General features: G+C 45.7%; 1 protein-coding gene and 1 pseudogene across 1 annotated transcript; one reads left to right on the top strand and one right to left on the bottom strand.

Moving 5' to 3' along the window:
• The first annotated feature begins 5,794 nt into the window (after positions 1 to 5,794).
• LOC123180155 (protein Rf1, mitochondrial-like) lies at positions 5,795 to 8,807 on the top strand (annotated as a pseudogene).
• A 5,340-nt stretch (positions 8,808 to 14,147) lies between these two features.
• LOC101290601 (adenylate isopentenyltransferase 5, chloroplastic) lies at positions 14,148 to 15,332 on the bottom strand. Its single transcript, XM_044581991.1, is given in 1 exon segment — positions 14,148 to 15,332. A coding segment is annotated over 1 exon segment (1,185 nt).
• Positions 15,333 to 15,556: the final 224 nt, after the last annotated feature.

Here is a 15,556-nt window from a genome sequence, read left to right as displayed (position 1 = left end):
GTTCGTTAAAACGAACTGACGAACGAACGTCCGCAAAATAAACTAAACCGAGAAAACCGATCTAATAAAAAAACCGAACTAGGGTTTATAAAAACCGAACGGTTTTATACCTAAAACCGAAAAAAAACGGCAGGGTCAACGGCGGCGGACGGCGAGGGGGCGGCGCGGCGCGGGGCGGCGGCTGCGGCGGTGGTGGTTGCGGCGGCGGGGCTGCGGGCTCCGGGTGGGGAGAGAAGGCGGCGGCGGGGCTGCGGGCTCGGGGTGGGGAGAGAAGGCGGTGGCGGGAGGGTATTTAAAGGCCTCGGGGGGTGGTCCGGGGAGGGGGCGGCGGCGCGTGTCCGGGACGGACACGGCGTCCATGGCGGCGGCGACGCTCGGGAGTCCGCTCCGAGCCGGAGTGGGAGGCGGCGGCGGGCTGGGCTTCGGCCCGCTCGGCTGGGCCGTTGGCCCAGTCGGGCAACGCGTTTTTTTAATAAATTCCACCAAAAAGAAAAATCCTAAATAAATATTTTTTTCTAAAAATGCCAAAAACAATTTTCATCGTCTAAATAAAATATTGAGAACATAGTGAACATTTTTGGCCTAAAAATGCAATTTAAAAAAAAGCATATTTTTCTAATTCAAATAAAATAGAAATAAAATCCAAATAAAATTATTTATTGGATTTTAATATTTTTCCTCCAATATTTCTTTTATTTTGGAGAAGTCATTTTATCTCCTCTCTTTTATTTTAATATTCGAAATATTTTGGAGAGAAAAATAATTAAAACCAAAATGATCCTCTTGTCAAATTTTAGAAAATTCAAATATGAAAATAAACGAAATCCCCAACTCTCTCCGTGGATCCTTGAGTTGCTTAGAATTTCTAGGATCACAAACGAAATGCAGATAAAATATGATATGCATATGATGACCTATGTATAACATTCCAAATTGAAAATTTGGGATGTTACACCTACCTAGGGATTGAGCAAGATCCTTCAAGTAAGTTATCATCGGTGCAAAAAGGCAATAAAACTGCTTCTAAATGTGTGAGATTGTTTAGTGTAAGAGAAAATTGAGCATTGCACAAACTTGGATGACAAAGAATAAAAGCGACAGACTGCATAATAAAGGTTGTCATCTTAAGGGGCAATGTAACATGACATTCTTTTGCACTAAGGGATTGAGCATACAAATAAATAAGCGCATGACAACCTCTGCTTCCCTCCGCGAAGGGCCTATCCTTTACCTTTATGTATTTACTTTTATGCAAAGAGTCAAAGTTTTCCTTCTATCCCTTTTTATTTTTCTCCTTTGACAAGCATCATGTGATGAGGAAAGATCTAGGCACATATGTCCAGTTGAATATATGAGTTATTATTGTTGACATCACCCTTAAGGTGAGTATGTTGGGAGGCGAAACTATAAGCCCCTATCTTTCTATGTGTCCGGTTGAAACGTTTTGCTCATGTGTACTCGGTGAGTGTTAGCAATCATAGAAGACTATATGATGGTTGAGTATGTGGACTTGCCTAAAGGCTCCGACACGTGACCCTTCCTGAAAAGATGATGAATTGTAGTTGCAAAGTTGACTGATAACATAGTTTGTTGGTTTCTAATAGAGTTTTTGCTTTATACGTCGATTATGTGATGAACTGTTACTTATTCATGGGAAGTGTATGATAAAATTTCTATGATAAAAGTCTTATGTTTAAATTTGTTACTGTTATAATAATCAACATGATGCTTCTATGTCCGTATTTTGTTTTTATCGACACCTCTCTCTCAAAGCATGTGGACATGTTTTTCGATTTCGGTTTTCGCTTGAGGACAAGCGAGGTCAAAGCTTGAGGGAGTTGATACGTCCATTTTGCAGCATGTTTTCTTACTGTTATTTATAATGTTTTTGTTCATAATAATGCTTTTTGGAGTAATTCTAATGCCTTTTCTCTCATAATTTGCAAGGTAACACCAAGAGGGAGAATTCCGGCAGCTGGAAATCTGGACCTGACAAAGCTACGTCAGGCCACCTATTCTGCACAACTCCAAATGAGCTGAAAACTTCACGGAGATTTTTATGGATTATTTAAGAAATATTGGAGCCAATAACCACCAGAGGGGGCCACTAGGTGGGCACAACCCACCTAGGCGCTCCAGGCCCCCCCAGGCGCGCCCTGGTGGGTTGTGACCTCCTCGGCCCGCCTCCGGTGCCCATCTTCTGGTATATAAGTCATTTTGACCTAGAAAAAATAAGAAGAAGACTTTCGGGGCGGAGCGCCGCCGTCTCGAGGCAGAACTTGGGCAGGAGCACTTTTGCCCTTTGGCGGAGCGATTCTGCCGGGGGAACTTCCCTCCCAGAGGGGGAAATCATCGTCATCATCATCACCAACAACTCTCCCATCTTGGGGAGGGCAATCTCCATCAACATCTTCACCAGCACCACCTCATCTCAAACCCTAGTTCATCTCTTGTATTCAATCTTGTTACCGGAACTATAGATTGTTGCTAGGGGGTGACTAGTAGTGTTGATTACATCTTGTAGTTTATTACTATATGGTTTATTTGGTGGAAGATTGTATGTTCAGATCCGTGATGCTATTTAATACTCCTCTGATCATGAGCATATTTATTATTTGTGAGTAGTTACTTTCGTTCTTGAGGTCACGGGATAAATCATGTTGCAAGTAATCATGTGAATTTGATATGTGTTCAATATTTTGATGGTATGTATGTTGCGATTCCCTTAGTGGTGTCATGTGAACGTCGACTACATGACACTTCACCATATTTGGGCCTAAGGGAATGCATTGTGGAGTAGTAAATAGATGGTGGGTTGCGAGAGTGACAGAAGCTTAAACCCCAGTTTATGCATTCTTCCGTAAGGGACCGATTGGACCCAAAAGTTTAATGCTATGGTTAGAATTTATTCTTAATATTTTTCTCCTAGTTGCGGATGCTTGCAGGAGGGTTAATCATAAGTAGAAGGTTTGTTCAAGTAAGAACAACACCTAAGCACCGGTCCACCCACATATCAAATTATCAAAGTAGCGAACACGAATTAAACCAACATGATGAAACTGACTAGATGAAATTCCCGTGTACCCTCGAGAACACTTTGCTTATCATAAGAGACCGTTTTGGCCTATCTTTTGCCTCAAAAGGATTGGGTTACCTTGCTGCATACTTGTTACTATTATCGTTACTTGCTCGTTACAAATTATCTTGCTATCAAACTACCCGCTACTTACAATTTCAACTCTTGCAGACATTACCTTACTGGAAACTACTTGTCATTTCCTTCTACTCCTCGTTGGGTTTGACACTCTTACTTATCAAAAAGAGCTACAATTGATCCCCTATACTTGTGGGTCATCAGTCACTGATACGTGGGTCCGGGGGTGGACATGAGAGGGCAACAGCGGACGAGAGCACTCACTTTTGTCCGTCGCGGACCCATTTGTGACCCATTTTTTGCGTTCAGTTTGGGTCGGGGCGGATGAAAAATGGACAGCAGGCGGACACGCGTGTCCATTTGGGTCGCCCCGTTGGGCCAAGCCATGTCTGGATGACCCAAACGGACAAAATGGGTCCTTACGTTGGAGTTTCTCGATCTTAAAGACCTATATTTAAGAACGGTGGGAGTATTCCACCGAAATCACAAGTTGAGGAGTACTCGTTGCAAACATCACTCCAACTCCCCAAGTTGCGACAAGTGGCGCACATGCAGCGCCTCACTTGTCGCAACCTGAAAGTTTTCCCTTTTTTGTAGATCCGTTCATTCAAAACATTTTATCTCTCAAACCGTGCGTCCAAATCTCAAACCGCTTTCACCGTTGGATTCCTCGCGTCGAGATCTTCAAAACTAGATCCTACGTTGATAGGTTTTGACAAAAACAATTCACTAAAACCGGACGAAAAAACCGAACTGAGAGCACGGGTTTTTTCCCTTTCCAAAAGAGGCATGCCTGTGCCTCTCATGAAATCACAACCGTGCCTCTCGCGGAAGCAAAACCCTAACTCTAGCAGAAGGAAAAAAAAGAAGAAAAAACGCGTTTTTTTCGTTTTCGAAGAGGCACGGTCGTGACTCTCGCGAAAACACACCCGTGCCTCTCGCAGAATCAAAACCGTGACTCTCGCGAAAGGAAAAAAAAACAAAAAACGCGTTTTTTTCGTTTCCGAAAGGCACGGCCATGACTCTCGCGAAAGCACACCCCGTGCCTCTTGCGGAAGCAAAACCGTGACTCCTGCAAAAAAATAGAAAACGCGTTTTTTCTCTTTCCGAGAGGCACGGCCGTGAATCTTGCGAAAGCACACCCGTACCTCTCGCGGAAGCAAAACCTTGACTCTTGCGAAAGGAAAAAAACAAAATCGCATTTTTCCATGCAAAAAACCAAAATCAAGCCTATTGTAGGGTTGTCATGCTAATCGCATCCCATGTATCAGCAAAATTTGTTAGAGCAACTCCAACGGGGCGAACCAGTTCGTCCGCGACCGTCCGTTTGGGTCGGCATGGACAAAAAAGTCGGCCCAACGCGCCGACCCAAACGGACGCGTGTCCGCTTTCGTCCGCCTGCCGACCCATTCCCAGCCCATTTTTGAGCCTGATTCGCGTCGGCGCGGACACGCGACGGACGCGCGCGCGCTCGCCCTCTTTCCTCACCAGGCCCGCTGGTCGGTGGCACATTGGATTCACACCCTCGCCCGCCTGCTTCGTTGCCGACGCCGCCGACCATTTTTTCAGATAAAAATGGATACATAGATAGTTCTAGCGTACACAAATAAAATAATAGACCACTACTCGTCGCTTTCTGACTCCGACTCGGTAATGTCCTCCTCCGACGTCTGAATGTAGGCATCAGCATGCTGCTCGTCTTCAAAGTCCCAACCCGACGTTTCTCGTAGCTTCAGTTTCAATTGAGCGGCCTGATTCCGCGAACGCTTGTCCTCCCGATAGGCGGCTCGCTCCGTCCTCCTCGCGTCCCTCTCCAACCTCCTTTGCTTGTAGAACTCGCGCTCGTCGACGATGTCCTGCGTGAAGCGTTCGCGCCACACCACCAAGGCTTCCACGTCCATCTCGGCGATGGTGAGGCGACGCTTCCGCCTCTGGTGGACACGACGATCCTTGTCGGTGAAAAGCCGCGGGAGAGGCGCCAGATCCTGCGCCCGCTGGCTCGACACGTCTGGAAAATTCATATCCCGACGAGGCCCCAGGAGGCGCCACGCCGTCGCGTCATGCGCGCGGGCCGCCTCCTCTGCGGTGTCGAAGGTGCCGAGGATGAGACGTTTCTCGCGAAACCAGATCTCGGAGGAGAAGGCGCGGAGCGGCGCTCGCGGACTCCACGAAAATCCGAAGCGCCTAGGCGGCGGATCGACATGGTGGCGCAGAGGCAGCGAGGCTAGTGAGAGGGGGCGAGACGAGTGGGCAGCGGACAGAGTGTGGAGGGAGCGCCTTTTTATAACGAGCGCCGGTCGCGGCGTGCGCGCGAACCTTTCCCGCGCGCTGGAGCGCCAAAACCAGGGCGACAGCATAGACGCTGACATGATCTAAAACACGCGCGGTCATGAAATGGGTCGGCCCGTTGGACGCACTGCCGACTCAAAACTAAAAAAGGGCGGATGGCAGGCGGGCGGCCGATCCAAACGAATAAAAAACGAAGAAAAACGCCGTCCGTTTGAGTCGGCCCGTTGGAGTTGTTCTTATATCTCAACGGCAAAATCGATGATCTTGACACCGACTGAGAAGGTGACCGAGCATTAGCAAAACCATACAAGTATCGCACTCGTTCTATAAAGAAATCACACTCATCTAATCTGCATCCGCCGATCACAAAGGATTCTCCCAGTACAGAGCACAAAGGAAGAAACACTGCGTAAGCACGCAAAGTCCAGAGCTCGCCGATGTTGCATCTGCATCCGCCGCCGCCGCTCCTCCTCCACCTAGGCAATCTCCGGCCTCCGCGGCTCCGCCACGCCGCCTCCTCCTCCAACTAGCCAATCTCCGGCCTCTGCCTCCGCACTACTCCTCCACGTCGCCGATGTCCCGCCTCCGCCCCCGCCGCTCCTCCACCACGCCCATGTTCCACCTCCTCCGCCGTAGCTCCTCCTCTACCTCCACCTCCACCCCCACCTTGCGGCCCTCGCGTTCCTGGTCTCCCCACGCCGCCTTTGCCGCCGCCACGGAGCGCGTCCGCGCCGGGACGCTCAGCCCTGAAGACGCGCACCACCTGTTCGACGAATTGCTACGGCAGGCCACCCCGGTCCCCAGCCGCTCCCTGGACGGTTTCATTGCCGCCCTCGCCCGTGCGCCCGCCTCCGCCGCCTGCATCAGAGATGGTCCCGCCCTCGCCCTTGGCCTCTTCAACCGCGTCTGCCGTGATGAAGCCGGCGCGCGGGTGGCACCACGCACAATCTTCACTTACGGCATCCTCATGAACTGCTGCTGCTGCGCACATCGCCCGGACCTAGGGCTTGCCTTATTCGGCCGCTTCCTCAGGACGGGCATGAAGGCAAATGAAATCATTGCCACCACCTTCCTCAAGTGCCTCTGCTCCGCCAAACGTACAGATGAGGCTGTCAACTTGCTGCTTCATAGGATTCCCGAGCTTGGCTGCGTGCGTAATGCCTTCTCATACTCCATTGTTCTGAAGAGCTTTTGCGAGAATAGCATGAGTCAGCGGGGGCTCGACCTGCTCCAGATGATGGCGAAAGAAGGAGGCGCCTGCTCCCCCAACGTGGTGGCATATAGCACGGTCATCCATGGCTTCTTTAAGGAAGGCGAAACAGGCAAGGCATGCAATCTATTCCATGAAATGATGCAGCAAGGTGTTGTGCCCACTGTGGCGACATATAACTCGATTATTGATGCGTTGTGCAAGGCCAGAGCAATGGACAAGGCAGAGATAGTCCTTCGGCAGATGGTTGATAATGGTGCTCAACCGGATAATTGGACATATAATTGCATGATCCATGGATATTCGACATCAGGGCAGTTGAGAGAGGCTACTAAAATGTTAAGAAAAATGACAACCCGGGGTCTTATACCAGATATTGTTACTTGCAGCTCGCTCATGGCTTCCCTTTGCAAGCATGGAAGAAGCAAAGAAGCGTCAGACTTTTTTGTTCCATGATTGCCAAAGGCCTCAAACCTAATATCATCGCATACTCTATTCTGCTTCATGGGTATGCCACTGAGGGATGCTTTGCTGATATGATTGATCTCTTCAATTCAATGGAAAGCAATGGTTTTGTAGCAGACTGCCATGTTTTCAACATATTAATTGATGCATATGCTAAACGTGGAATGATGGATGAAGCTATGCTCATATTTACCGAAAAAGGAGTGAGTCCTGATGTAGTCACATATTCTTCTGTGGTTGTTGCACTTTGCAGAATGGGTTGTCTGGCTGATGCTGTCGACAAATTCGATGAGATGATTGCTATGGAGTACAGCCAGACAGAGTTATTTATCACTCCCTAATTCAGGGCCTTTGTATACATGGTGGTTTGGTTAAAGCTAAGGAGTTGGTGTCTGAAATGATGAGCAAAGGTATTCCTCGTCCCAACATTGTGTTCTTCAATTCAGTTATAAACTATTTATGCAAAGAAGGAAGGGTTATGGATGCACAAGATATCTTTGAATTTATTATAAGCATAGATGAGAGACCTGATGTCATTACATTTAACTCGCTGATTGACGGATATTGCTTAGTCAGCAAGATGGATAAAGCATCTGGAGTACTTGATGCCATGGTATCAGCTGGCATTGAGCCTAATGTTGTTACATATAATACACTTGTTAGTGGCTATTCTATAAATAGAAGGATCGATGATGGTTTGACTCTGTTTAGGCAAATGCCACTTAAGAGAATAAAACCTGACAGTGTTACATATGGCATCATACTGGATGGGTTTTTTCGTGCTGGGAGAACTGTTGCTGCAAGGAAAATGTTCCATGAGATGATCGAAAGGGGTATACCAGTGACCATTTCCATATACAATAGAATACTTGGAGATCTTTGTAGAAATAATTGTGCAGACGAAGCCATCGCACTATTCCAGAAATTAGGAGCAATGAATGTGAAGTTCGATATTATAACACTCAATACCATGATTAATGCAATGTTCAAGGTTCGAAGAAGAGAAGAAGCTAACGATTTGTTTGCTGCAATATCAGCCAGTGGGTTGGTGCCTAATGCTTCTACTTACGGCATAATGATAAAAAATATTCTAAAGGAAGGATCAGTGGAAGAAATTGACAATATGTTTTCATCAATGGAGAAGAGTGGTATAGTTCCCAGCTCTCATCTTATAAATGATATTATAAGAATGTTGTTGGAAAAAGGTGAGATTGCCAGGGCCGGATATTATTTGTTGAAAGTTGATGGGAAGAACACCTTGCTTGAAGCTTCAACTACTTCACTGATGTTGTCCCTCTTTTCTAGGGAAGGGAAATATCAGGAGGACGTGAAATTGCTCCCTGCAAAGTATCAATTTTTCTATGGATTTGGTTGACTAAAAGATGCATTGCATATCAGATTAACTCCGCAGGGAGCACAATTAAGTTTTTTGCTTGCATATAGCCCTCCTGTCATCCAAACTGGCTGCTTGTGGCACCAAGTTAATTTTGCGTTGTGTCAAAATCACAAGAATGTGAATGTTAGGCGAGGATAGGTCGACCAGCCACCTGATAAAACTTGCTGGTCAAACTTTTCGGGGATAATTTCTTCTCATGGCGATTGGGGATGGTATGGTTGATACCAGCCACCTGACTTATTGTAGCCTCTCTAAGACAGTCACTTTCCTTCATATGAGTGCATTTTTAGCAATGTCATTCTCTGTGATCTGCTGTGTGTGCAATGGTGGTTTTACTTTTAGTCTTAGAAATTGGTTCTATATGTCAGGGCAAACGGGTCTTGGAAGAACAGATGATGCTATGCTCAATTAGCGTATATACGAGCTCATGCCAGAGTCTCCTAAACTCTATGCTGTTTTCAGTTTGAGAACTGAGCGCTGGAGTCCACAGTGGTGGATTCACACACCCGCATTCGAGTCCGCGCAAAGCGGATTCCGTTGAGGTGTTATTCGCATGTATTTCTGCAGAGGTCTCATCTCCTTTCTAAGTAATGTACAGTTAAGGGAGGGATTCTGGCCCTCTTTAGCCAACGTTTTTTTATGCTGTTATCTGCACTGCCAGAGCTTGTTACACAGGTGAGAAAAGTATTTATTTTTTATTTTTTCTGCTTTAGTTCATTGGAGATCTATTTTCTTTACGATATATGTAATGGTATGACCAAGGATTCACTGTTCGAGATGTCGCATCAGTCCGCGTGGCACCAACACCGGGGACTTGTGTGAGATCTCACCTAACATTAGGTGAGATCTATAAGATCAATTTTTTAAAAAAGATCTACATGTTCAAACATTCTCAAAAAACTTTGTAGACACAGATCAATGGTTGATGTTCAACCTCAAAAAGTTTCAGCTCCTAATTCAACCTACATTAATAGAAACAGAAAAGACAAAATTGGACATGAATAGTGTCAAACTACTATTCACCCAAAGCTGCTACTATTCACATTTGAATTTGTCTTTTTTGAATCTTCAAATGTACATCGAGTTTTGAGCTGATTTTTTGTGGAGTTGCAGACATACCCCACATGGATGTTGTCAAATGATTTCGGATTTTTTCGAAATATCTAAATATGAATTTTTGGGGTTGATCTCATGATCTCACCTAATGTGAGATCTCATACAAGTCTCCCCCCACCAACACCACCGGGGGTGATAGAGAAGTTATCGAAGCATTTGCTTGATGAGAAAGTCTTGCTCTCATACAGATGATGTCGGTTGGAGGCATAGTATAGGTCACTTCAAACTTGGTGATTAGATACTAGGGTACGGTTATCTACTGAACTCTAGGATCAGGCTACCGAACCCTAGATGATGATGCCATTGATGATGAAGTGAAAATACAGACTCTTTGAAGTAGCTGCAGGTGGTTGTGTCTAAGATAAGTGAAAAAGGCTTCATTATGTTTGTTGCTGGAACTATGGTTACATAGAAAACTTGGTTCATAGCTACCTAAGCTTCAGCTGAGTTACTGTTCATATTGCAGCTCGTACAAGATTGGATTTAGCCATTTTGTGGTAGAATTTGATGTCTACTTCAACATTTCATTCAATTTATCAATCATTTCATCATGTCCATTGTTATGTTCTAAGCTGCAAAAAAATAAGTGGTTCGACAACTTCTGCATATGAATAGTCACACAGGATAGCAGATTTCTGTTTCTGCTACCTGATATAATGATTTATTTGCCACAGTTTTAGAGGTGTATGGAGTAGTTCAGATTTGTTCTGACATCATTTGTTATCATGGCCTAGTGTATTTAACCCCTGGACATGAAAACATCCATCCATAGAGAGCTATGAATAGCATCATCTGAGTACCGAGGGAAGTTATCAGGCAGGTTTGTAATGATCACTGTCTTTGATACTTTCTTCTTGCCGTTATAGGCTTGTAAAGTTGTTTAACATGATCATGCTTCCTTCTTATAATAGGAGTACTGTTTGGTACTATGTCCAGGTTTGGGTCTAAACTTCTGTTCCCAGTGACTTGGTAGTATCTGAGCTCGGGAGTGCCCAGAAGAATGGCACTGATAGCAGTAGGATTAGTTTTTCATTAGACCAAACTTATTCACAATTCTTTGAACAATTTGCTTGTGCTGATGGTGTCTGGCATATTTCGGAACTGTCCCTGCACATTAGAGACCATAGAGACGGAGCAGAGCTTACTGCAAGTAGAAATAGTTCCCTTTTGCCTTGCAAGATATAATCAGAAGAAACACCTATGAGATCTGAATCTTACCCGCCTCTTGAAATGGAAATAAATACTGCCCAACGATGCAAATTCAATGAAGGTTGTCCGGCCGGAATCTACGTAAGCGACAAATCTGTGTGTTGCTCAGCACTTGAATCTTTCCCATCGCAAAAGAAAAAAAAAGAACTCGATCTTTCCACTTGCATTGAGTGACAGTGTCATGCTGATAGTTATGTCATGGTTTAGCTATATAATTGATTTTTTGTTCAAATAATAATGGTATCCACAATGTCATATCATGATTCTTGTATCGATGTGTAAATCATCTGTTCTTTGGCAGATGTCTTACATTTATCTCACTGGAAATTTATCCAGAGTGCCTAAGTATACTCTTGAACATTCCGCGCTTGGATGCGGTGTGTTCCAATATGCATGTATTTATTCTACACGTGTAACTTACCGGCCATGAACAGATATCCAGCCGGAAACAAAACGACGAGCGGCGACCTGTATTTTTTTACAAGCGTTTCTGTACCTGTATTTTTTACAAGCGTATCTGAGACAGAAACGGTAATCCAAACCAGTCGGATTTTTACAAGCGTTTCTGTACCTGTATTTTTTACAAGCGTATCTGAGACAGAAACGGTAATCCAAACCAGCCTCCGACGTATTTCTCGCAAGTGTCTAGAATACCGGAGAAGAACTGTGTAGCTGGTTACCATTGCTGCAGAAAACTTATTCATCTTGGAAAGAGCTTTACATGATGGAATTTGTTCTTCCAAATCTGCTTATCAATTGTGTTTGCAGGATATTCATGCAAATCCGAGGAATGTCCCTTCTCAAGTATCCTTGCAGGTTAAAAATCTTCTCAAGATCATTTGGAAGCAAAAGCTTATGATTCCCAGAGTCCAAACATTTGCTTGGAGACTTATTCGGAAAGCTCTTCCCATAGGTTTGAGGGCTGGTCGTTTTTCTATACATATTTCTGAACTTTGCTACAGATGTGGCCAACAGGAGAATGTGATTCACCTCTTTTTTCTTTGTGATTTTGCTAGAGCAGCTTGGTTCGGCCATCCTTGGTATATTTAGATCAGATGTTTTAGTTCAGAGTTATTCCAATATGCACAACATTATTCTTGCTTTAATCAACATGAACCATCCACATGCTTCTGTTTCAAACATTCTCAACTTTATGTGGTGCCTTTGGAAAGCAAGAAACGACTATCTTTTTGACAGGAAAAAGGCTCTCCCTCACCATGTTAATATTGTTGCAAATTCTTTGTCTTCTGAATCTAATGATCTTCTTAATATCTCTCAACAATTACAGCCTCAGGCTCCCATCCGGTCTTCAACTCCTACTAACCAAATTCCTTTGCAGGGTCATACACTTAAATCTGATCTTCTTATTATAGGTTCCAAAGTTTATTCTGATGCTGCTTTCAAATGTAAAAATATTCCAGGTTTAATGTAGGAATCAGCAGCTACTGGAGTTGGAGTCTATCTTTCTTTGCAACGCGATCACATTGAAATAAATTTGCAGCTTCAGGCGTCCACATCCATCACAAGAACACCTTTGCAAGCTGAAGCTCTTGCCCTTCTTTTTGCTGCACAGGTGGCCAACCGTCTTCACATTACCCAGCCTACATTTCTCACAGATTGTCTTTCTTTGGCTTCGGTTGCGGCAAGCAGAAGGATTTCGGAGCCTTCTACTCCTTGGTCTATCAGGAAAACTTTGGCTGATTTCTTCCACTACTCTTCAGATCTTCAATCACAGGTGTTTCACATTCCTAGAGAGATAAATGGAATTGCTCATAATGTAGCTCATCAGGTTCTTAGATCAGATGTTGAACCTGACATATGTTGCTTTGCCTCAGCTCACAGGAATATGTTATGCCCTGTAGTTTCTCTTCTCTCTAATTTTCAGTTTCAGGGGTTTGTAATCCATGTTGTACGTTGTTACTGAGCTGATGAAAAGTTTGGCGCTTCGTGCGCCTTCTGTTGTTCAAAAAAAGAAAAAACTGTATCCATTGACTGTGGTGCCTTACTGCATCTTATCTGATCTATCACAATGATCTGTATCACAAACCCATTGCGTGATAGTCTTCAGGGGATGATTGGGTCTTCTAATGCAAACTCTTTGCTGCTCTTATATATAGCTGAACTAAAGCAAGGTATTGCATTACTAGACAGTTCGTCTTTCTGCAGTTGCAATGCGCACATCGCTTATGCCCAGTGCACATGAGTTTTGCATGGCACCGCCAAAGCAGGACGTATGCATAAATAGTTGATTGGTTAGCTTAGCATGCAGGGTTGTAAGTCATGTAGATCAATGTATGTATCTTGGCGCATCTTGGAACGCAGCGCAAGCGACTGCGGAGGCTTTCGGCGCAAACTTGCACACAATTTACATATAAATTGTAGGTTTTTAATTGACAAGAATATGCATATAATATTTTTTTGCAAAAAAAAATCTAAGAAGGAACACTTTTGTCGCACTGGTATTACCCTTAAATTATAAAGAAAATAAAATAAATACTAAAACAAATTCAAAATAATGAAGTTTCAAAAACTTGCAAACAACTTTGCACTATAATTATTTCACAAAAAAAAATTGCACTGTAACTGCACTTTTTATAATATGCGAGAAATATTTATATAATAGTGCAATTTTGACACATACTGTATACTCCCTCTGTTTTGAACTGCCAAAATGTCCTATATTTAGGAATGGATGGGGTAGTATTTATGTGTATACATTTGCACTCACTCAACATCCCAGAAATACCCATAAAAGAAGAAAAAAACTGATTGATAAATAAAAGGAAAAAACAAAATAATAAACGCATAAAAAGAAAAAGAAAACAAAAAAACAAAAGGGGAAAGAGGAAGACTGGGTTGCACATATAAAAATGGGCCGCGACCCAATAAGAAACTGACTGACCCAAAACTGGGGTCAGTCGACAAAACCAAGCCCAAACAACACAAAGAACAAACCAGAAAAAATAAAGCCCACTCAATGCATAGATCAACAGTCAACAAATCGATTGAACCAAATTTAATTTTCAAGCAAATTACTAAATTGAACATATATATAATAATAACAACAACACAAATGTCTTTAAATTCAATCATCATAGTCATGCGATGTTTCATAATAATTCAGAAAGCAAGAGATAAACCTTAAATTAAACAGTAAAAATAGCTTAAGCTGATGAGACTTGTATCACTATCTCCCATGCTTGCATGCAACCGACTGTGGAGGAGTACGCTCTAAAGCACGACCATGGAGTGCGCCAAAGCCGGCAATTAAGCCATGCATGCATGCATGCATGCTCCTAGCTTACAACTTAGGCTGTGTCGTTCGACGTAGCTCCAGCTGCTGCCGGAGCAGCCTCAGCAACGCCGGCATTGCTTCCACCATCGCCGCTGTCGCAGGCACGGCAGGCAGGATCTTTGTCCACGACGTCGGTGCCATTGAGTACAACGCAGGCAGCACCGTTGTTCTAGGATCCTTCATTCTCATGCTCGTGCAGTGCTGGCGGGGTCAGGACGACACTGCCATCATCGTCGCCGACTGCAGCAGCAGGGATAACAGAGACACCACGTTGGGAAAGCCCAGCCATGGCCTCATCCACCTCCAGATCAGTTGGCAGGGTAGAAGCTGGAGCGTGGAAAGTAGGGCTTCCCACACCGAGGAAGAGGCGCACCATCTCTTGGCACGGTTTCCACACGGTCGACTCCCAGACCTCCTTGTGGCCGCCCAAGCCCTCGGCCATGGCCGCAAAGACGGCGGTGGCGTCGACGCGCCGGACGTCCCAGCCTTCGAGCGTGCTGAGGCGGCGGATCTTGACCGCCTGCTGGAGGACGAGGCCGAACGTGTTGGCCTTGATCTCGCGCACGGCGCGCTCGAGCATGGCCGCCATCTCGGCCTCGCCGACGGCGCCCTCCCGCTCCGCCCGCAGGTACTCGTGCATCTCGGGCAGGCCGATGGCGCGACGCACGCCGCGGGTGTAGTCGGCGCCCTCCTCGAAGGCGGCGCGCGTCTCGTCCACCAGGCCGCGCCGCACCATGTCGTCGACGCGCAGGCCGGTGTACCACTCCATCATCCCCGGCGCGGCGTCGAGCCAGAGGAAGAGGCAGTCGTGGGCGGCGCGGAACGCGGCGCCGTCGGCCTCCACCAGCGCCTCGATGTAGGTGTTGGACCCGCCGGCGACGACGGGGAGGTGGCCCGCGGAGAGGACGAGGGAGCTGGCGGCCTCGGCCTCGCGGCGGAAGTCCTCGGCGGTGAAGTCGGCGTCGGGATGCACGCCGCCCAGGAGGTGGTGCGGCACGCCGGCGGTCTCCTCCTGGGTGACCTTGTTGGAGAGTATGGGCACGCCGTCGTACACCTGGATCTTGTCGGAGTTGATGACCTCGCCGCCGAAGCGCTTGGCAAGGGAGATGGCGAGCTTGGACTTGCCGGTGGCCGTGGCTCCAAGCACGAAAACAACCTTGGGCTTGGGGGACTGGGTGTTCACGCCCTTGCACTCCATTGAACAGCAGCTGCTTATGGAACAAACGAGGCAACCCATGGTTACTGTTATTCACTTAGAGAAGAACGTGCATGCATAGGTAATTTAACTAAATGATAAGTGCCACACGATCAGGTGCGTGGGCACTCCGGTCCTGAAGTTTTTCAATGGCAATTCTAATCGTTGGCAATTTACAGTTACAGACTTCTCTCTATACAGAGGGAAAATACATATATACATATGTA

The sequence above is a fragment of the Triticum aestivum genome, chromosome 1D (assembly GCF_018294505.1).
Source record: "Triticum aestivum cultivar Chinese Spring chromosome 1D, IWGSC CS RefSeq v2.1, whole genome shotgun sequence".
Lineage (NCBI taxonomy): Eukaryota > Viridiplantae > Streptophyta > Magnoliopsida > Poales > Poaceae > Triticum > Triticum aestivum.
Note: the sequence above shows the minus strand (reverse complement) of the source record. Positions and strands in the feature narration are given on the sequence as shown.